This window comes from Mytilus galloprovincialis, chromosome 2 (genome assembly GCF_965363235.1).
Source record: "Mytilus galloprovincialis chromosome 2, xbMytGall1.hap1.1, whole genome shotgun sequence".
NCBI classification, from domain to species: Eukaryota; Metazoa; Mollusca; class Bivalvia; order Mytilida; family Mytilidae; genus Mytilus; species Mytilus galloprovincialis.
In genome coordinates, this window is record NC_134839.1 from 24,394,228 (window position 1) to 24,416,207 (window position 21,980).

The following is a 21,980-nucleotide window of genomic DNA, read 5'->3' on the forward strand; positions in this document are numbered from 1 at the left end:
TCATTTTAATTTTAAAATCTTCTAGAAGCTGCATGAATTTTAACTTATGCAGAAGTTTGAAGGGAAAATCATTAGTAGTTTTTTTGCATGAACCCCCTGAGAGGTTCATGCTTATATATTGGCGAGTTTTGGTTGTGTCTATGGGCCACTCGATATCTCTCGGCCGGAAGTCAGAATAAAATTCTCGGAATGTCTCGAAAGTTTTCGGTCATTTATACAGGTCTTAACGTATTTTAACGTATTTCTACGTATTTGATATGGTCCCTTGATGGCCCTTGATGACGCAATTATATTTGTTTTAAAACGACCACTGTACACTGTGTGTATCTGGGTAAATTATAACGTGGTATTGTCTGTTGTCTCGATAACATGTAAACTAATTATGTTTGAAGATTTAACCACGGAATACAGTGTATTTCATCATAGACTTACGACAGAGAACATTCTGGTTAAAATATTAATATTAGATCGGAAAACAGAAAGATAATATTCTTATCAAAACTGTTTAATTCAATCGGTTTCAAAGAAATATATACAAAATATATACTGTATTTATGATTCTGAAGAAACTAACAATGAATGAAAATGGTATTTTTAAATATTCATTTGTAAAGGAAACATAAAAATGAAATCTAAATACATGTAGGTTCTTGCATCCTAAAATAATAATGTTTATAAATAGCAATCATTATATTATGTCATACCATTTTAATATTTAGGTTTATTATTTATTTTTTTTGTATTGTAATATATTCTTAAAACGGAAAGTAAGATAAATTTATTAAATATTAAAATTTTAAACGGTCGTGAATGAAAATATACTTGTGTGTTTTCAATTCATAAAGCATCCTTGCAGCTCACAACAACCGTAACAATAATTTACAATAATTACAGCAAAATTTAATTACAACCATAATGTTGATTAATTTATACTGTTTTAGTATGGATTTAGAAGTCTTTGCTTATTTTGTATAGTAATATATTCACATAGTGGAATGTTAAAATTTAAAAAAGATTCATTTGATAAATAAAATGCTCATCTGTAAATACTTGACGTTCGTGTTTATTGATATCAGAGACATATATACACATATATGTCTCTGTTGATATTATATATATTCAAAAGAATTTGAAAAAAATACTAACAGGAACGTTAGTTTATTATAAAATTTTAATTCATTTTTTGTTTATTTGTTTTAATAGTTTAACCTTATAGCATGTACACATTTGTACTATGGTACGGTTTTGAAAATTGTATTCATTGTGTTGACCAACTATTCTACACGTCTTAATTCATTCAGATTTCAAAAGCATACTATCGGTTTGCGTTCCCAACAATTCCGGATAAAATGTCAATGAATCCGGAGTCAAAACATTTAATGTAGGCCGTTTGACATTCGAATTCAACTATTAGATTAAGATATGTGATAACGCAAATGCGTATTCATTTCCTGAGTATCAGTGAGATGTTTTCTATTTACTATTTCGTGCGCTAAAATACTACTTGCATGCAATACTATTAAATTCACTCGTGAAAGACTATTATCGTTTTTGTTATCTAAATCATGACCTGACAGAAAGAGCTTTACATGTGACTGTCAAGCACGGTCATCATTACTAACGGTATTTTGACCCCGAGTTGTTTCTCTTTTGTTTCTTTTTTAAGTCACTGTCCTATTATAAACTTTGAACTTTTCTAAAAGCTAAGGATTGTCTACCCAAGGAATTGATTCCTTAACTTTGTAATGTGTTTAGCCTTTTTTCATTTCGAGCGTCACTGATGCTTTTTTTGTAAACGTAACTCGTGTCTGGCGTACATCATTTTAATTCTGGTATCTTTTTATACGACCCCAAAAAAAATTTGGGATCGTATAATGGTATGATGTCGTCGTCTGCGTCGTCTGCGTCGTCGTCCGAAGACACATTGGTTTCCGGATAATAACTTTAATTTAAGTGAATAGATCCTCGTGAAATTTTTTCAGAAGATTCAATACCACAAAAGGAAGGTTGGGATTGATTTTGGGGATGATGGTCCCAACCGAATAAGAATTAGGGGCCTAAAAGGGGCCCAAAACAAGCATTTTTTCTAGTTTCTGGATAATTACTTGTGTAGAAGTATTTCAATTGCTCTGAAATCATACCGCAATGTTTTAAACCACAAGTAGAAGGTTTGGATCCATTTTAGAGGTTATGGGGCCAAAGTTAAGGAATTAAGGGTCAAAAAGGGGTCAAAACAAGCATTTTTGTAGTTTCAAGACAATAACTTATGTGTAATTGTATGAATCTCTCTGAAATTGTACCACAAAAGGGGAGGCTGGGATTAAGTTTAGGGTTAATTTCCCAAAATATGTAGGAATTAGGGGCCAAAAAGAAGCATGGTTCTAGTTTCCAAACAATCATGACAATGACTTGTGTTTAAGTGTATGGATCTCTCTGAAATTGTACTACAAGGTTCAATACTGCAAAGGAAAGCATGGGATTGAGTTTAAGGGTTATTGCTCCAAGGGGGGTATCAAAAAGTTGGGGGGGGGGTGTACCATGTTTTGAAGGGGTTCCTTTTTTTCAAAATTTTTGAAATTTTGAATTTTGAAAAGTTTCAAAAAGAAATCTTCAATAGCACAGTATTGTGCAATAGATTTGTTAGATCTTTGACCACATTAATTTTGTGACAAAAACCTATATTATGTCAAAAACTTGATCACAATCCAAATTCAGACAGAATCAAGCTTGAATATTGTGATTAAATTTGCCCAACTGTTCAGGGTTCAACCACTGGGGTCGTATAAAGCTGCGCCCTGCAGAGCACCTGGATTATATCTACATACCTTTTTATAGGAATTGGTTATATTGAAAGTGTGTACAGGTATTCATAAACTTCTGAATTAAGAAATTCTTAGGCAAAACTAAGTTTCCCTGTAGAATGTTTGAATTGATTTAAGTAAAATCAGGAAATCCTTAAAATTTGAGATGTTTCATGAGACCAGGGGTCGAATTTAAGCTTTTTTGTGTACTGGCCAGCCGGACCAGTGGACTGAAAATCTACTGGTCCGTCTCCAAAGCTACTGGTCCTGCACAAATGATATTTATTTGACAAACACTAATATAAATGAGAGATGTTTACGTTTATTTTCATGATTTTCCCTTCCTCTGTTTCCTCTCCTTTATTCTCGTAGTTTTTTAGTGCTGCTCTGATTGTTCATTATCAAGTACAGAATCTAACTTAAAATTTGAAGATCTCGTCACAAAAAAACATTTCATATCTTGGTCTGTCACTGCAAATTGTTCACATGATATACATAATACAGTCCATTACATTGCAATCAACTATATAATTAAAGCATTCGCGTTTTTTTATACGACCGCAAAATTTGAAAAAATTTTCGTCGTATATTGCTTTCACGTTGGCGTCGTCGTCTGCGTCGTCGTCGTCGTCGTCGTCGTCGTCGGCGTCGTCGTCGTCGTCGTCGTCCGAATACTTTTAGTTTTCGCACTCTAACTTAAGTAAAAGTGAATAGAAATCTATGAAATTTTAAAACAAGGTTTATGACCACAAAAGGAAGGTTGGGATTGATTTTGGGAGTTTTGGTCCCAACATTTTAGGAATTAGGGGCCAAAAAGGACCCAAATAAGCATTTTCTTGGTTTTCGCACTATAACTTTAGTTTAAGTTAATAGAAATCTATGAAATTTTGACACAAGGTTTATGACCACAAAAGAAAGGTTGGGATTGATTTTGGGAGTTTTGGTTCCAACAGTTTAGGAATTAGGGGCCAAAAAAGGGCCCAAATAAGCATTATTCTTGGATTTCGCACAATAACTTTAGTTTCAGTAAATAGAAATCAATGAAATTTAAACGCAATTTTTATGACCACAAAAGGAAAGTTGGTATTGATTTTGGGAGTTTAGGTCCCAACAGTTTAGGAATTAGGGGCCAAAAAGGGACCCAAATAAGCATTTTTCTTGGTTTTCGCACCATAACTTTAGTATAAGTAAATAGAAATTTATGAAATTTAAACACAAGGTTTATGACCATAAAAGGAAGGTTGGTATTGATTTTGGGATTTTTGGTCCCAACAGTTTAGGAATAAAGGGCCCAAAGGGTCCAAAATTAAACTTTGTTTGATTTCATCAAAAATTAAATAATTGCGGTTCTTTGATATGCCGAATCTAACTGTGTATGTAGATTCTTAATTTTTGGTCCCGTTTTCAAATTGGTCTACATTAAGGTCCAAAGGGTCCAAAATTAAACTTAGTTTGATTTTAACAAAAATTGAATCCTTGGGGTTCTTTGATATGCTGAATCTAAAAATGTACTTAGATTTTTTATTATTGGCCCAGTTTTCAAGTTGGTCCAAATCGGGGTCCAAAATTAAACTTTGTTTGATTTCATCAAAAATTGAATAATTGGGGTTCTTTGATATGCCAAATCTAACTGTGTATGTAGATTCTTAATTTTTGGTCCCGTTTTAAAATTGGTCTACATTAAAGTCCAAAGGGTCACAAATTAAACTAAGTTTGATTTTAACAAAAATTGAATTCTTGGGCCTCTTTGATATGCTGAATCTAAACATGTACTTAGATTTTTGATTATGGGCCCAGTTTTCAAGTTGGTCCAAATCAGGATCCAAAATTATTATATTAAGTATTGTGCAATAGCAAGAAATTTTCAACTGCACAGTATTCAGCAATAGCAAGAAATCTTCAATTGCACAGTATTGTGCAATAGCAAGAAATCTTCAATTGCACAGTATTGTGCAATAGCAAATATTTTCAATTGCACAGTATTGCACAATAGCAAGAAATATCTAATTGCACAATATTGTGCAATAGCTAAATTCCAATTGGATTTCAATTTGAGTTATCTTTCTTTGTCCAGAATAGTAGTTGAATCAACTTAAATCATTGTTTTATACAATATACAATGTATATTCACTTTTACTACCAACTGATAGATTAAAACAATCTTTACCATTCAGTAATAACAAGCACTTTTTTTACATTTTAATATTTTATGATGTATTTAAATGAGTAGTTATTGTTGCAAACTTCATTAGAAATTTGAATTGAGATCAGTTTTGAAATAAAGGAAAGGGGGATGTGAAAAAAAATTGGGGGGGTCAATGTTTTTCATTTCAGATTTCATAAATAAAAAGAAAATTTCTTCAAACATTTTTTTGAGAGGATTAATATTCAACAGCATAGTGAATTGCTCAAAGGCAAACATTTTTTTTAAAGTTCATTAGACCACATTCATTCTGTGTCAGAAACCTATGCTGTGTCAACTATTTAATCACAATCCAAATTTAGAGCTGAATCCAGCTTGAATGTTGTGTCCATACTTGCCCCAACCGTTCAGGGTTCAACCTCTGCGGTCGTATAAAGCTGCGCCCTGCGGAGCATCTGGTTACCTATGATTTTTGATATTTATGTTTCCTTTTGTCAATTTCATAAACTTTATGAAGATCTTCCATCTGAATGTCACTTATTTTTTTATTTTTTTCCCGTCAATTTGACTCATTTAAAAAATTTCCACATTTTGTGTTGTTGTGAAGGACGCTCAACCTCGATATTAATAAAAACTTAATCAATTGTAATACTTAGTACCTCCATTACCGTGTAATTGATTTCGCAGGTATATTATTTAGTAAAAAAAACGTAATTGCGATTCAATCAGGGATTTTATCAACAAATGTCTACTGGTCCGCCGGACCACCAGGTGACAAAATATACAGGTCCGACTCAAATTCTACTGGTCCCGGACCAGCGCTAATTTCGACCCCTGCATGAGACCAAAATAAGTCTCTTCATAAGAGGTCCTAATCAATTGCATGACACAGGTTTAAACGCATACAACATCTACCATGAGTAAAGACAGCTTCAAATGAGAGATGAGAATATAAAGGCATTCATGTAGGAAACAAAATATAAAAATACGATAGATAAAATAAATGCATCCAGAATTCCAGAGTATAAAGCAAACTCAGTGTATAAATTTATATTGCGATAGGTTGGTGCAATTTGCATTAGTCATCCGGTTAGTTGAAATTAGGATTTGCCAAAGGGTTATAATCAGAAAAATTATGTACATTCCCAAGTAATAAATAAAATAGTCGAGCTTTAAAATGATATTCAAATAGAAGCTGTAAATATATACTTTCAACTGGCTTCTTCTATTCACAGTCAATTATTTCAATTTTAAAAGCAAACATAAACTCAGCAACAATCTTTTGGTGACCCGGCAGTCAGCGGTCTTAGGTTCATGTATTGCTTTTCTATTTTTAAAGAAAGCAACTTGTTTTCAATTCAAGAAAAATCTATTATATATAGCAATTAGAAATGGCAGGAAATTTTCAAAGGCCTTCAAAAATAAGGAAACAGAGACAAAGAAATGTTTATAAGGTACACGTTACATTTGACTTTTTTTGTTATTCCAGTTAAACATCGTTTTTCAATAATTTTGCCTTTGTTAAGCTTTCAATATTTTTGTATAATGCGATACTTAAAGTTTTGATGACGTCATATCTTGAAAATGACATTGGTGACTCCAATTATTTTTCCTTCTAAAATATCTTACTAAGTTTGATCTGTCTACATTCAAATTTCAATGAATTATTATTAGTAGTATAAATAGTGTGATTTCCCTTTAAATTGATTTACAAGAAACTTTATTCTGTCATTGGAATTGATTTACAGTAACTCCCATTTGATTTTGAATATTATTTGTGGAAAGAAGTCTTTGAAGTCTTCTGCAAGCCTATACTGCTGGCTGTTTATAAAATCGTTGAACGGTTTCCAGGAGTGTCACCATATCTTGCTCTGACCTTTACAACTTCCATGCCTTATGAAAGTACAGTGATAATTTGTCCAGATTACTACTTGAGCCTTTTCATAAAAAAATCAAACTTTTACCACTAATAAAGACAGCTCCAACAATGTAAAAATGGGGACAGGTATTCAAACATATCAACCGTACACCAGATCCCTTTTAGCTCATGAAGTGCACCTGCCTAACACACAGGGAATAGAACTTTCACTTAAAGAACTTTTTCACACGATGACCAACATAGAAACAAAAAACCAAAAACACTTGACAAAATAGAGTCCTGGTTGAACAAAATGGTAAACAAATTTTGGTTCTGCTGATAACAAAATTATAAATTATAAATTATTTATAAAATTATTTTAGACTGTTATATGCAAATAAGCACTTTAGTACAAAGTGCATATTTTTTTGCCTCAACCAATTGTTTTGAAACTTATACACAATGCTGATTGCCACAATTTACAGATCAAGTTTGATTTTGGTGATGTCACTTTTACGGTTGTAGAGTTATGCTCTTTACAAATGGAAAAATTGCTAAAATAAATAAATGGATAAATTAAAGCAATTTTTACCCTCCATTTCTAAAAATATTTTACAGTCTTCTTTGCAAATTGGAGTTATATTTCTTTGTCTATAATGGTAGTTGAATCAACAACCAATGATTTATACAATGCAATATTCAATTTTACTTCCATTTGATAAATTAAAGCAATCTTTACCATTCAGTGCTTACAAGCTCTATGATTATGCCTCTTTACAAATGAACAAATTGCAGATTTTTTTATTTCCGTTCTCTTACTTAAGTTTGTCTCAACTAAATGTAATAAAAAGTATATTAATGCTTTTAACCACAAAACTCAGTCTAAGTTCAATTTTTGGAAGCGTTACAAAGAAGTTCTTGATAAACTTGTGGATATTGAATGTCAAAATCTAAGGCAAAAATTTAGTATTTTTTTAACTGGATGATGCTAGTGAAAGCTAGGAAGGAGCTGAGGGGGTGCAATGGAAGACATGGAGAGTGCAACAGGTGAGGATGGTGCAACAGGACCAACATTCAAAGAAAACTGTATTGGAGTTCTGTGAAAACAACCTGTAAATAGAAAATGCAAATGACAAGATTACTTTGGAAAAAGCAAAAATGACGCAACCAAAGCAAGACTGATTGTGGTGAAATTCAGAAAATTTGAGGATCATGAAATGCTTCGCAGTGTCTAAAATCGATTAAAAACAGCAAATATGCAGATAAGCCAACAGTATCCCAAAGAAGTTTTAGAAAGACAGAAAAAATGGTACCCATCATGCTCAAGGAAAGAAAAGAAAAACTAAAAACCTGGAAGGAATAGGAGGTAGCGGAGAGTGATTTTGCCCAAAACAGTGGTTTCTTGAAAATTTGTTCTTGGAATATATCAAAATTGTTATTTTGTAAATTATGCATGTGGGATATAAATATTTATGGCCATTATGTTTTCTGGTCTGTGCGTCCGTTTGTTTGTCCATACGTCTGTCCTGCTTCAGGTTAAAGTTTTTGATAAAGGTAGTTTTGTTGAAGTTGAAGTCCAATCAACTTGAAACTTAGTATACGCCTCCGGGTGCGGGAATTTCTCGCTACATTGAAGACCTGTTGGTGACCCTCTGCTGTTGTTTTTTATTTGGTCGGGTTGTTGTCTCTTTGACACATTCCCCATTTCCATTCTCAATTTTATTTTTTACAGAGTTTGTCTTTAGTGCCGTGTGTAGGCAGTAGAGTGCCTCCCCGTGCTTCAGGTTTATGCTCTTATAATATACTAGATTATGGAGTGTGTGTCCGAGCGAGAACTGCTCTAGTTCATTATTTTAGGAATATTTATCAAAAAGCAGTATTTCAATATTCAGCCCCATTCTACTCTTTAGTCAGCCATCAGTCCTACCCTGATATACCCTATCTTTTTCGGGTAATTAATACTGATAGCGTTTGACATTTTTAGCCAAACAAATTTATCCATTTTATATAACTTAAATTATTGTATGCTGGTTCATATTCTGGACGCCAATCTTTGCTCCTTTATTATATAATTCACTAACAAAACAATTATGAAGCTTAGAAATGGAAAATTACTAAATACTAAACTTGTTCAAAGGGTATCTACACGTCTCAATCTTCAAAATCGGTTATCTAAAAATACTACCATCGCTAACGTTTTTAACAATAAAAATCGTGGTTACCCTTCTATCGATAAGTGTCATGCCAAAAAATGACTTACATGTCCCCGTCTTTCCACCAACAAAACGGTAAGGTCCACGTTTAATGGTCGCACATTTTCTTTAAATTTTGAAACTGATATAACTTGAAAAACAAACAGTATTATTTATTTACTCACATGAAACAAACCGGGGTGTGGTATTCAGTACGTAGGAGAAACTGGACGATATTTATCTAAACGCACTCAAGAACATCTGTATCGTTTTAAAAGACCCAATAAATTCAAAAGTATCATTTACCAACACCTTAAGAAGCACAACCATCCTTTTAAATATTTAGCAGTTCAACATTTAGAAGTAGTAAATAAGCAGCCTGGTGAATCGCATTCAAAGTTTGTACGATCACGGAAAATTATTGAATTAAATTGGATTAAAAAATTACAGACAGTTTACCCTCTCGGTCTAAATGATAATATCATGGGAATTGGTAATATATCTAGAACCAATTCCGTTAACATTTTGGATATAGTTTCTAAAACTGTTCGTAAAAAACGTTCTCACGGTCGTAGAACAAATCGCAATCAAAGAAAATTTCGGGCCAATCATACCAATATTTCGGACCTAATTTCTATTTCAAAAAACAACGGCAGACATTATCTGTTAACAAAACTCTGTTCGTTACCGGTTAATAAGTTAAATAAAATTTTGGAGGATTGCAACACAATTTCATATAGCAGTCCTAAGTATGAAATTGTTCAAATTATTATGGCATATTGTTATTCTAAATTATTTCCCAAAATTGATCGCCCTGAAGATCATAAAAAACATTTTATTAAAATTAAGTATGTCAATAAAGGCTTTGATTTTGTAAATATTGCCGGTATATTTAACGACCATTCTGTTAAAGAACAAATTCCTGGATATTTTGACAATACTGAGCTACCTCTTATTTGTTATATTTACAAGAAATCTACCCGGAAATTTGTGTTTAATTATAGTCAATTGTGTAAAGATGTTAATATCAGTGAAAATACACCTACTTCATGTAATTGCAGTAATTCCGAATATATTTATGGACCCATTTCCCATGTTATAACAGGAGATCTTAACATCGTTCAAGACCGAGAGTTAAAATCATTCCTCAGTAAAGGACCTAAATATCGTCCCTCGTCAATTATTAATTGGAATGAGTGTCGTAATATCATCCACGACTCACTCCATACTTACTGTATGAAATGGATAAAACGGGAAAAAGCTGACAAAAAATCTTTGGACTCTTTTTTTAATTCAGTAATGAAGATAGTTGATATACGTATTCAACATTTTAAAGAACATTTTACTATAAACAATAACCACAATCAACCTATTTCTCGTATCAAACATAAACTAAAAGAACTAGCCAAGGAATTTGTTTTTGTCCCGGCCGATAAAGCTGCTAATAATATTATTAGTGTTTGACGTAAATTTTACATTGAGGTTCTGAAAAAGGAAATCACCAATTCACCAACATTCCAACTGACTCCATTTTCAGAAAACGAAATCTGTAACAAACATAAACTTTTAGCCACCGCTTTACAAGCAGAGCCAAATACTATGAAAGTCCCAACTATGTATTGGCTTCCGAAGCTACACAAAACCCCTTACAAATATAGATTTATTTCGTCTTCAACTACTAAATTGTCTATTCTTCTTACCAGCACACTTAGTACAATTAAAAACCTGATAATAAATTGTTCAAATAAGGCCTTCGAAAATAGTGGAATAAATTACTTTTGGAGTGTCAAGAACTCGTTGGAAGTACTTGATACATTGCATGCTTATATTGGTGATTTTGAATCTGTTCAAAGTTTTGATTTTTCTACCCTGTATACCACATTGCCTCACATTCTCATTAAGAAAAAATTCACACACCTAATTAAATGGGCATTCAAAAAATCAGAATGTGAATATATATGTTCAAACTCATTTAGGTCATTTTTTAGTAGCAATAAACAAAAAAACTATGTTAATTGGACATGCTTTGATACTATATATGCCCTTGAATTTTTACTAGATAACATTTTTGTTCGCTTTGGGGATTCCGTATATCGTCAGATTATCGGAATTCCAATGGGGACTAACTGTGCACCACTTATTGCGGACCTGTTTTTGTATTGTTATGAGTTACAATTCATGACAAAAATAAGCAAAGACCCATCGAAACAACATCTGATAAACAAATTTAATAATACTTTAAGATATTTGGATGATATTTTGGCTCTCAATAATGACGACTTCAGTATGTATATTAATGAAATTTATCCTGTTGAACTTACTTTAAATAAAGCTAATACTAACAATGACCACTGCCCTTTTCTCGATCTTGATATCTATATCACTAATGGAAAGCTGAATACTAAAATTTATGATAAAAGGGATGATTTTTTCATTTCCTATCGTTAATTATCCGTTTTTAGATGGTGACGTTCCCTTGTCACCATCTTACGGCGTTTATATATCTCAACTTGTACGATTCGCTCGTGTATGTAACAATGTTTTAGATTTTAACGAGAGAAATTTATGTATTACTGAAAAATTATTACACCAGGGTTTTCGATATCACAAACTAGTCAAAACATTTACTAAATTTTATCATTGGTATAAAGACATCATTCGTAAATATAGCTCAACATGCAGACTTCTGATACGTTCAGGTATTTCACATCCAATTTTTTATGGAAATATTCTTTATAAAGCACAAAGGTGTCAGTATTCCCCTCAGAAACTTACAAAACCACTGAATAGACTTATTAAGAAGGGATATAATTACGATACTGTTGTCAAGTCATTAAAGATTGCATATTTTGGCGTTAATATTGAGTCACTGATAAGGTCATTGCATCGGAACTAAACACATTTATTTTAAAAACAGTTATTGGCATGACACGGGTTATGTTCTTCTCATATATGTTATGATGGTATGATACTAAACCCCTAACGGGAAGAATTGTGCCTGATGTTCATATGATGAAATCATAATCTTTCAGTCAGTTTAATTGAAGTCTGGAGCTGGCATGTCAGTTAACTGCTAGTAGTCTGTTGTTATTTATGTATTATTGTCATTTTGTTTATTTTCTTTGGTTACATCTTCTGACATCAGACTCGGACTTCTCTTGAACTGAATTTTAATGTGCGTATTGTTATGCGTTTACTTTTCTACATTGGTTAGAGGTATAGGGGGAGGGTTGAGATCTCACAAACATGTTTAACCCCGCCGCATTTTTGCGCCTGTCCCAAGTCAGGAGCCTCTGGCCTTTGTTAGTCTTGTATTATTTTAATTTTAGTTTCTTGTGTACAATTTGGAAATTAGTATGGCGTTCATTATCACTGTACTAGTATATATTTGTTTAGGGGCCAGCTGAGGGACGCCTCCGGGTGCGGAAATTTCTCGCTACATTGAAGACCTGTTGGTGACCCTCTGCTGTTGTTTTTTATTTGGTCGGGTTGTTGTCTCTTTGACACATTCCCCATTTCCATTCTCAATTTTATGTTCACTATAATATGATCTTTCTAATTAAAATACCAAATAAGAGATTTTACCTCATTTTCACGGTCCACTGAACATAGAAAATGATAGTGCTGATGGGGATCTGACTACTCTGGACACATTCTTGTTTAAAAGATTTGAAAAGATATTTTTATTAATGATAAATGACATTTTGGATTTTTTCCCTTTTCTTTGGTAAATGTTTGAAGAATTTAGAGGTAGGTTTGTTTTGTTATTGATTCTGTCTAAACTTATTTTTTGAATGATATATATTGATATATTTTTTTTGAATGATATATAAGATAAAAATCTCTTTTTTTTTTTTTTTAGAAATAATTCATGGAAACCAGAGATTTGTTTGAACTTTACTCATGGCCTCGGACATGATATCCCTATTTTATCCTGATTGTTAGCGAGGGATAAAATTAATGAATACCATCGCCCAGGCCATGTGTAAATTCACTAAAATAATCAATTTTCCACACTTATTTTTTGTCATTCTTGAAGACATTGATTTGATAATTAGTGTATAGTTTTATCATGAAAAGTTAAAGATAAAGTTGGAATGCCTGTTAACTTAACAATAGACCTTTATGCACTTTTCTTTTGAAATCACAGTAAGTAAACTAACATTTTTGTCCATTCTTGAAAAAAATAGTAATGGTAAATGATATCTTTACTCACACAAAATGAATTTAATCACCTGCTATAGATTTCATATCAATAAGAAAGTAGTTTCAGTGGCGAAACAATATCATTCATCTTTAATGAAATTTTCGCAAAATGAAATCTACTGCAGTATAGTGCCCATGCATGACCTACACAAATGTTTACTTATTTTGTTAAAGTTGCAATCAAACTTCTTCATATGCTTATTTGTTAAAACCTTCTAAGTTCTTTTGTTTCAGCTTTGAATAAAAATCCAATCATTTTTAGGCAGTTAAGCTGCCTTATGCTAGCACCCTAGATTTGTGTTCTTCCCAACGAATGCTGAAAAAAGTGCCATTGTTATAATCTTAAGCAGGCTAATATGTTATTTATAACTAATTGGACATTTTTTTCATACTTTTAATTCTGGAATACAAAAAATATGACTGAATAACCTTAAATATCGTCTAACGACCAATAATATTTGAAGTTGCACATAGGAAATAGTGCTCAATAGAAATCATTATGCAGTTCATTACATGTATACCCTGTGCATTTGGCAAAGATGTCAAAGAACAAATATATGAAATATTTCATCAACGAAAATTTGTAATTACAATTCCTTTACAATAGATATAAGAAGATGTGGTGTGAGTGCCAATGAGACAACTCTCCATCCAAATAACAATTTATAAAAGTAAACCATTATAGGTCAATGTATGGCCTTCAACACGGAGCCTTAGCTCACACCGAACAACAAGCTATAAAGGGTCCTAAAATTACTAGTGTAAAACCATTCAAACGGGAAAACCAACTGTCTAATCTATATAATAAACGAGAAACGAGAAACACATATAAATTTTTTTTTTTTGAAATACTAAGGCTTTTCTACCTCAGGCATAGATTACCTTAGCTGTATTTGGCAAAACTTTTAGGAATTTTGGTCCTCAATGCTCTTCAACTTCGTACTTTATTTGGACTTTTTTAACTTTTTTGGATTCGAGCGTCACTGATGAGTCTTTTGTAGACGAAACGCGCGTCTGGCGTATATACAAAATTTAGTCCTGGTATCTATGATGAGTTTATTTATATTTCCCAAATGGCAAAATGCGTAGGAATATTGTTCATATACACGAAATCTCTATGATAGAGGAAATAAGGTATACATAGTATTCTAAGTTTGCAGTAATTATAATTACACGAAACGTAAGTTCCTTGGATTCTAATGATATAAAGCCCGGTCAAAAGAAAGTATTGTTAATCATAATATTTTTTTAAGTTTAAAAAAAATTGAGATTATTTAATTGATTTCAATTAAATGATTGCTCATTTTAATTCCTTTCTTTCATTAAATTATTCTGTTTATCACTTGCCATATAAAGTTGTTATTTTATGAATGACAAAGAACCGGCAGTCTACGTAATCAACATGAACCAGTCAGGTCAATGTTTTACAAAATGCGGAACAACTCGTCCCAGAGAAAGGGAGGGGTTTACTGTAGAACTCTATGGGATTTATTTTTTTTAATTTTCTAATGACTATTTCTTCATAACAGTAATTATAAGTGATAGACACACACAGTCTTCAGTAATGAAAACTGGACAATAAAACAAATCAAATAAAGTATAGGGTGAGTCCCTGGGGTCACCCCACCCCTCCTGTTTGAGAACTTATAAACGGTCAAGTTCCACACCCCTAAACCATATTTATTCATGTTTGGTATAATATATCAAATTAAAAGAAATATAGGTGGAGTCCCTAGGGTCACCCCACACTAACCTGTTTTGAGAACTTGTAAACGGTCGAGATACCCACTCCTAAACCATATTTATTCCTGTTCCGAAAACGATTTGAATGATATACAGGGTCAATCTCCTAGGCGTTAAATATGCATACGAATCCTTGGGGCCACCACCCCACCTCCTGTTTGAGAACTTGTGTAAACGTCGAGATCCCCTCCCCTAAACCATAATTATTTATGTATGGGACAAAATAACAAATTAAAAGAAATATAGGTGGAATCTCTGGTGTCACCCCACCCCCTCCTGTTTGAGAACTTTTAAATGATATAGATACCCACTCCTAAACCATATTTATTCCTGTTCTCATTTCAAAAAAAATTGAATGACATACAGGGTCAATCTCCTAGTCGTCACATATGCATATCCCTTTACTAGACCAAACCAATGTTTACTGGCTTTGCCCAATGTCAGGCGACCATGGGAATGACGCATTTTGAAAGCTTTGTTTGGGAGACTGCATAACATTATCATGTTAAAATGATTTTTATGTTCATTATAAAATTTTATTGATGCAAAAAATGAGTCTAGGTTAATTGAATATACTTCGAATTATTTTTTGAATTATTTCTGGACCAATACAAATTTTCATTTATGAAATATATCTTTTATCAAAAACAGATTATAATCTATATAAAGAGTTCACTTCATCCAAAACTTCTTTAGAATTCATGATAATTTTAACCCAAAAATCTACTGTATTTTCCTACCAAAAAGTGATAAAATGTTGCAATTTTATCAAGTTCTCTAATTAAGTTTTACATTTAAATACTTATAAAATCATTTAAATAGTTATAAAAACACCTATTGTTCTTATATAAACATCTATTGAAATATTTTTGTTGGCATTCAAGGAATATGTAACATATAAAATGTTGGCATTCGTGGAAGACACCATTTCATTCAAGAAGTAATTCATGGAAGCCATAGATTAGTAGAAACTTTTTACATGGCCGCGATCATGATTTCCATAATTTATCCTGAGTGTTAGCTAGAGATGAAATTAACGAATATCATCTCCAAGACTCAATGTATTGCTATGAAAAAATATTGAAGCAACACTGACACAGTTTTAATAATTATATTTGCTTTGATTTTTGGTTAACTGCCTACAGCGCTTACAGTCCTTTGATTTTTATAATTGCAGGAAGTTATAAAAGAAGACATTTTAAGTGTATGTACCAAACTGGTTAGGACTATAAAGATGATGTTTGAACCTTTGTGGACCCATGCAGCCACACAAGACCTTCGAAGTACATTATTTCATGGTTGGTAGTTCAGTTGTTATAAAAATCTTAAGAAAATCTGTTCAACACTAAGTGTCCAAAAGGTGATAAGAATATGAAATGTTGGTACATGTTGTATAAGTATGATAAAGGTAAATGACTTTTATAACTACATCATAATTGACATAGTTGATACATGTTTATACAAACAAAACAGACATTTCAGTTTACAAATATAATTAATGTTATGATAAAGATGCTGACATCTTGGATACAATAATTAGCATACACTGACCACTTGTTATATCTCGAGGTTAATTTGCCTAACATTTGACACTTTGAAGTTACAACTGGAATCTCAATAGGAGGCACACTAACCTTTTCTTAATCAGATGCATGTCACAAACAATCATTGTAAGAGATGAAAAGCAGGATATGATGCAGATCATTTTAAAACTGATTACACAATAATTAGTTTATTATTTGAGGGTCAGTGTGGTCAGTCGTCTCCCACTGGATATTAGATGTTTTAAAATTGTGTGTAAAGCCATATGCATTGTCTTTGTATAATCAGTCTCTTGGTTCATAGCAGTCTGACTTGTTAATAGAGTTTTACAGTGCTATTATTCAATTTACCACCCACCATTACCCTTCCTAGCACCTTCAATATTGTTTCATGACTAGGGAAACAACTCAGGTTTAACTTCTTTTCTATTTTTTCCTTGATGGGATTTTATCACTGGTCATTTCTAAATTTTCATTCATCCCCCAGCATTTCGGGGTCAAATTTTATCAAATTTATTCCAGTACAAGTTTTATAGACCCTTTCTACTCTACTAGCACATGGGCTATATCCCATGCAGACCTTGCACACCCTGTACATCAGAAGGGTGATTTTCATCCTCTCAAACACATTTCTGGTACTCAGACCCGAGTTTAAACTAGCATGAGTACTTTGGGGGCCTTGGTTGGTCAAAGTTGCTCCTGAATTTGACCTGGTGATCAACCTGCTGATATCTCTTCGATTTGTCTGTTCCCGACAAACAGCCTGGTGGTTTTCTCTGAGTACTTCGGCTTCCTCCACCATAATAACAGATTCTGACCGGTGTCCTAACACTCCCTGGTGTTGGGATGGGGATTGTCCTTGTAAATATAGGATATTGTAAATAGGTTAGTGACATATCTCCATTAATCCTGATAGGGAGTGTACATAGATTCCACTGTACCCTCGCAGCTCTTTGGGGGGGGGGGGGGGGGTTCTTCGGATAACATAACGGAGAAATTTACCAGTACGTACATGACAATTTACCGACCAAGTTTGTTCTGGTCTGGACCTTTGACCTAGAAAATTTACTCAAATAATCAGTTTTCAGCACTTTTTTCGTCAAGCTTGAACTCTGACATTGATTTTAAAGTTCGTATATACATGTATAGTTTTATCATGACATGTTGCAGATCAAGTTATAATTTTGTTCTGGTCTGATGATTTTGTGCAGAGTTATGGTCCTTGGACTTGGAAAATTCACTCAAATAATCAGTTTTCCACACTTTATTGCATCATGCCTGAATATGTTGTTGTAGGATCATCGTGAATGTTGAGGTATCAATTTTATCCATTTTCTGTGCGATCCAGAACTTTAAACCTATATGTACAATCTGTGAACAAGAAAATGAAGATCTAAAACATTTTATTCTACACTGCAAAGAATAGGAGTAAATAAGATCTATATATTGCTAAAAAATCAAACAGAAAATGGATGAAATTGATACCTCAACATGCAAGAAGATCATACAACAATGGAATTTACTGCAGCTCATAATGGAATGTACTAGCAAGGACATAAACTGTTGCTCAACTGTGTATGAAAACATTGAAACTCTGGCTAGAAATATGTGCTATATATGAGATGCACATGCTGCCCACAAAAAGGATAAAAAAACTTGATCACACGTACAGTAAAAGTAATCTTCATATGCCCCATTTATTGGCATTATGTTTTCTGGTCTCTGCGTTCGTCCGTTCATTCGTTCTTTTGTCGGTCCATCCATTCATCCGTCTGTTCTTCCCGCTTCAGGTTAAATTTTTAAGTTGAGATAGGTTAAAGTTTTTGGTCGAGGTAGTTTTTGATGAAGTTGAAGTCCAATCAAATTGAAACTTAGTACACATTGTTCCTTATGATATGATCTTTCTGATTTTAATGCCAAATTAGAGATTTCACCCCATTTTCACGGTCCATTGAACATGGAAAATGATAGTGCGAGTTGGGCATCCGTGTACTTTGGACACATTCTTGTTTCTAATACTATATGCAATTGGTCAACTTTATTTGGTGTATGTAAATATTTTCGCACAGGTTTTATTTGACCTTGATCTCATTTTTACGGTTCATTGCTCAGTGTTAAATTTTTGTATTTTGGTCTGGTTTTCTTAAACTATAAGCAATAGGTCAACTATATGTTGTATTGAAGAATTGTTAGCTGTTTATGTCTGCTTGCATGGTTCATCTGACCTTGACCTCATTTTCATGGTTCATTGGTCAATGTTCAGTTTTCTTTGTTAATGTTAAGTTAATGTGACAGTTGTAATAAAGCTTTATATTTAGGACTATCAACATAATATCAATGATTTGTAAAGAAAGCAAGACATTTCAGAGTATGCACTCTTGTTTTCCTATTACCAATGAACGTGTCACCGTCAAAAGCAATAACTGCCTGTAACAAACGCCAAATGATTGTCAGAAAGGTCAACCAATTCTGTTCGGTACATTTAGTGTTCTGTTTTGCACCCTCTGATTTTGCCGTTGTTCCACCCATTACAATGGGTTTTGGCAATTATGCGGTTGAAAGTTTTTTTCTGCAGTCGATTCTTTGGCATTTTAGATTATGGGAAACATTTATGGCATAAATCTGTGCACAATGGCATTCAGCAATTTGATTAGCAGTTGAAGTTGCAGCCGTATACCTGTCTCGCAAATGACGTTGCGGCCCTAGACCTGTCTCGCAAATGACTTGCATTGTCACTACATGTTGATCTGGTCATTGATGGTCTTCAGAAATCCCTTTTACATGTTTTACCGGTAACATTGTCGGAAGGACAGTAAGATAAGTTTTTGACGTCAAATTGTCTGGTCGCACCACGTTCACATTTTCCTGTTTGCAGTTTTGGGTTGATTCAGTTTTTCATTCTTCAGTCTTGGCAATGAGATGCTACATTTTTTAACTGATTTAAGTGTGGCCAAGGATTGAAAGAACTGTTTCACAAAGAAAAAAATTTGAAAAAATCTTTCATTGGTTCAAAACTTCGCTATAATCGCTTCTCCATAATCCGGTATGTTCAATAACAATAGGTAAATCAGATGTTGATTTTTTTCGAAAGAGAAAGAAGTATGGTCAGCATGAATAGTAGTTGTATGAGGATCAAACATGATTTTGTAAAAAAAATCTACAAAATGAGTGTTGCGTTTTTTATAGTCAGTATATATTTGGTTCTTACTTAACTTTTTCTTACACCTCAGCACATTATGAATATTATTTTAAAATTTTATGATGACAACCCTATGAGTTAATTTTATTATTTTTTATTTATTAATTATTATTTACTAAACATAGTCATCTGTACATAATTAATAAAATTTCCTTATGTTTTAAGGTGTATATAGTTGATACAATTATACCCTTTGGGTCAGTGCTCCACAAATAATGGAGGAACATACAAGTAACTGAACTTAACTGTTGACTTGATATTTGTTATATAGTTAAGACCATGATATAGATCAAGTTAGAATTTTTATCCAATGCAATGAATTCTTAACCAGTAGGGGACTGTGTATTACCATGCAATATACACATTATGCTTCTTATAATTCTAATTGTTCTACACTCTGGTAAATAAACTCATCATAGATACCAGGACTAAAATTTTACACTAAAGCCAGACGTGCGTTTCGTCTATAAAAGACTCATCAGTGACACTCGAATCAAAAAATTTTTACAAGGCCAAATAAATTACCTATAGCAATCTTTGTATTGATGTCAAATATTGGTCTTGTTCTCTGTTTTCTATTTTCATAATGCATTTTGGCTGAAATGATTATTTTCAACATTCCACAGTCACAAGTATATAATTGACCCCATGGCACATTCTGTTTCAGGTATTAAATCTTTATACCCCGCTTTGAAATTATACTCCCGCTTTGAATTATCCCCCCACTTTGAAAAAGGGGGGTATACTATTTTACCTCTGTCTGTCCGTCCGTCTGTCAGTCCATCCATCTGTCCGTCAGTCCGTCCGTCCCATAAATATTTTTCGTCACATTTTTCTCAGGAACTACAATACAAGGATTTCAAGATTTCTGTGAAATTTGGTTTCAGAGTTTATATATGTCAGCTATACCGTGTGATGCATTTTCAGATTCATCACTCAACAACTTCCTGTTTACCGATCACTTGTATGATTTTACATATGATAGCCATGTACAAAATTTTCTCATAAACTACAATACAAGGATTTCTGAAATTTGATTTCAGGGTTGATATAAGTCAGCTATACCGTGTGATGCGTTTACAGATTCATCACTCAACAACTTCCTGTTTACCGAACACTTGCATATTTTTACACTATTTAATATTATTCACTTGCGGCGGGGGTATGATTAGGGAGCAGTAGCTCACAGTTTCACTTGTTTAAACCTTCTTAATTCTCACCGACAAAATTCATCAGCCTTTGTTGCAATTCTGACAGTTCAAAAACTTGTCTGTCTCCAGTACTCCCTTCTTCAGGAATGTTTGTAGTTGGTTGTAAACTTTTATATGATGTTTTAGTCATATTCATTTGGTGTATGTGGTCACTGACCTTATTCTGTCGCAATGTTCAGTATGCTTAGCAAAATGTTCTTTGATGCAAGAAGCCATATTAAAATGGGATAAATGCACAAAATAGAACACAACAGTTTGCTGAGTTTTTTGGTGAGCTGAAGACACAAGGTCATAGAGCATCTACATGTATCTCACAATACATGTTGCTAAACAATTGCCTGTCTTTAAGAGTGGTCTATTCTTTCAACATATTTTTGTCATAACTTTCTCAGGTACTACTGAACAGAATGTCTTTTTATTTGGTCCGTGAATTGGTAGTGATGACATGCAAGGTATGAGGATTTCGGGATCTGTCTGACACCTTCTTCCTGTTTGCTAAGATTTGAATTTTTCAATATGTTGAAGTGAACAATTTTTTGTCACAACTTGTCAAGTATTACAGAATATATTTAGCAACTTGCCAGTGATGAGGTATAACGTGTAAGCCATTAAACTACCCCCTGGTGTTCTATACTTCGTAAATTAATGAATTAAGAGTTGGGATATGCCTGTATTTTTGTGATAGCAAGCTTACCTACTCAAAAGGTAATTCACTGCTATTTGTAACCTGAATAGAGAAGTTATTTAGTTAACATTGTTTTTTTTGATAGATGTAGATAAAGCTGAGCAGGAATTGACAACTTTATGTGACATATTTGGTATAAAGAAAGATTTTGGATCAAAAACAAGAACTGGAGGGTCATCAGCAACAACAGATTTAATACTGGACTTCACTGGTGAAGGTAAACAGATAATCTGTAGAGCCAGTTCAGCAATATAGGATCTATAAATTTGCCTAAATGATCAAATCTATTGAACAATTTCTTCCTGTTATGCAATGACAATAAGGGTTTACCTCTTGAAAGGGGTCTGCAAATTGAAGTTACAGTAAATTTCATGGTTTATTACAAATTTCCCAATTTGATA

The 21,980-nt window shown here is 33.0% G+C and overlaps 1 protein-coding gene across 1 annotated transcript in view; it reads left to right on the forward strand.

Moving 5' to 3' along the window:
- Positions 1 to 21,980, forward strand: part of LOC143063191 (uncharacterized) — a 104,983-nt gene that overhangs the window by 51,444 nt on the left and 31,559 nt on the right. The window contains exons 4-5 of the mRNA XM_076235178.1: positions 16,121 to 16,241; positions 21,665 to 21,796. Coding sequence (XP_076091293.1) covers positions 16,121 to 16,241; positions 21,665 to 21,796 — 253 coding nt within the window. The remainder of the gene's footprint in view (positions 1 to 16,120; positions 16,242 to 21,664; positions 21,797 to 21,980) is intronic.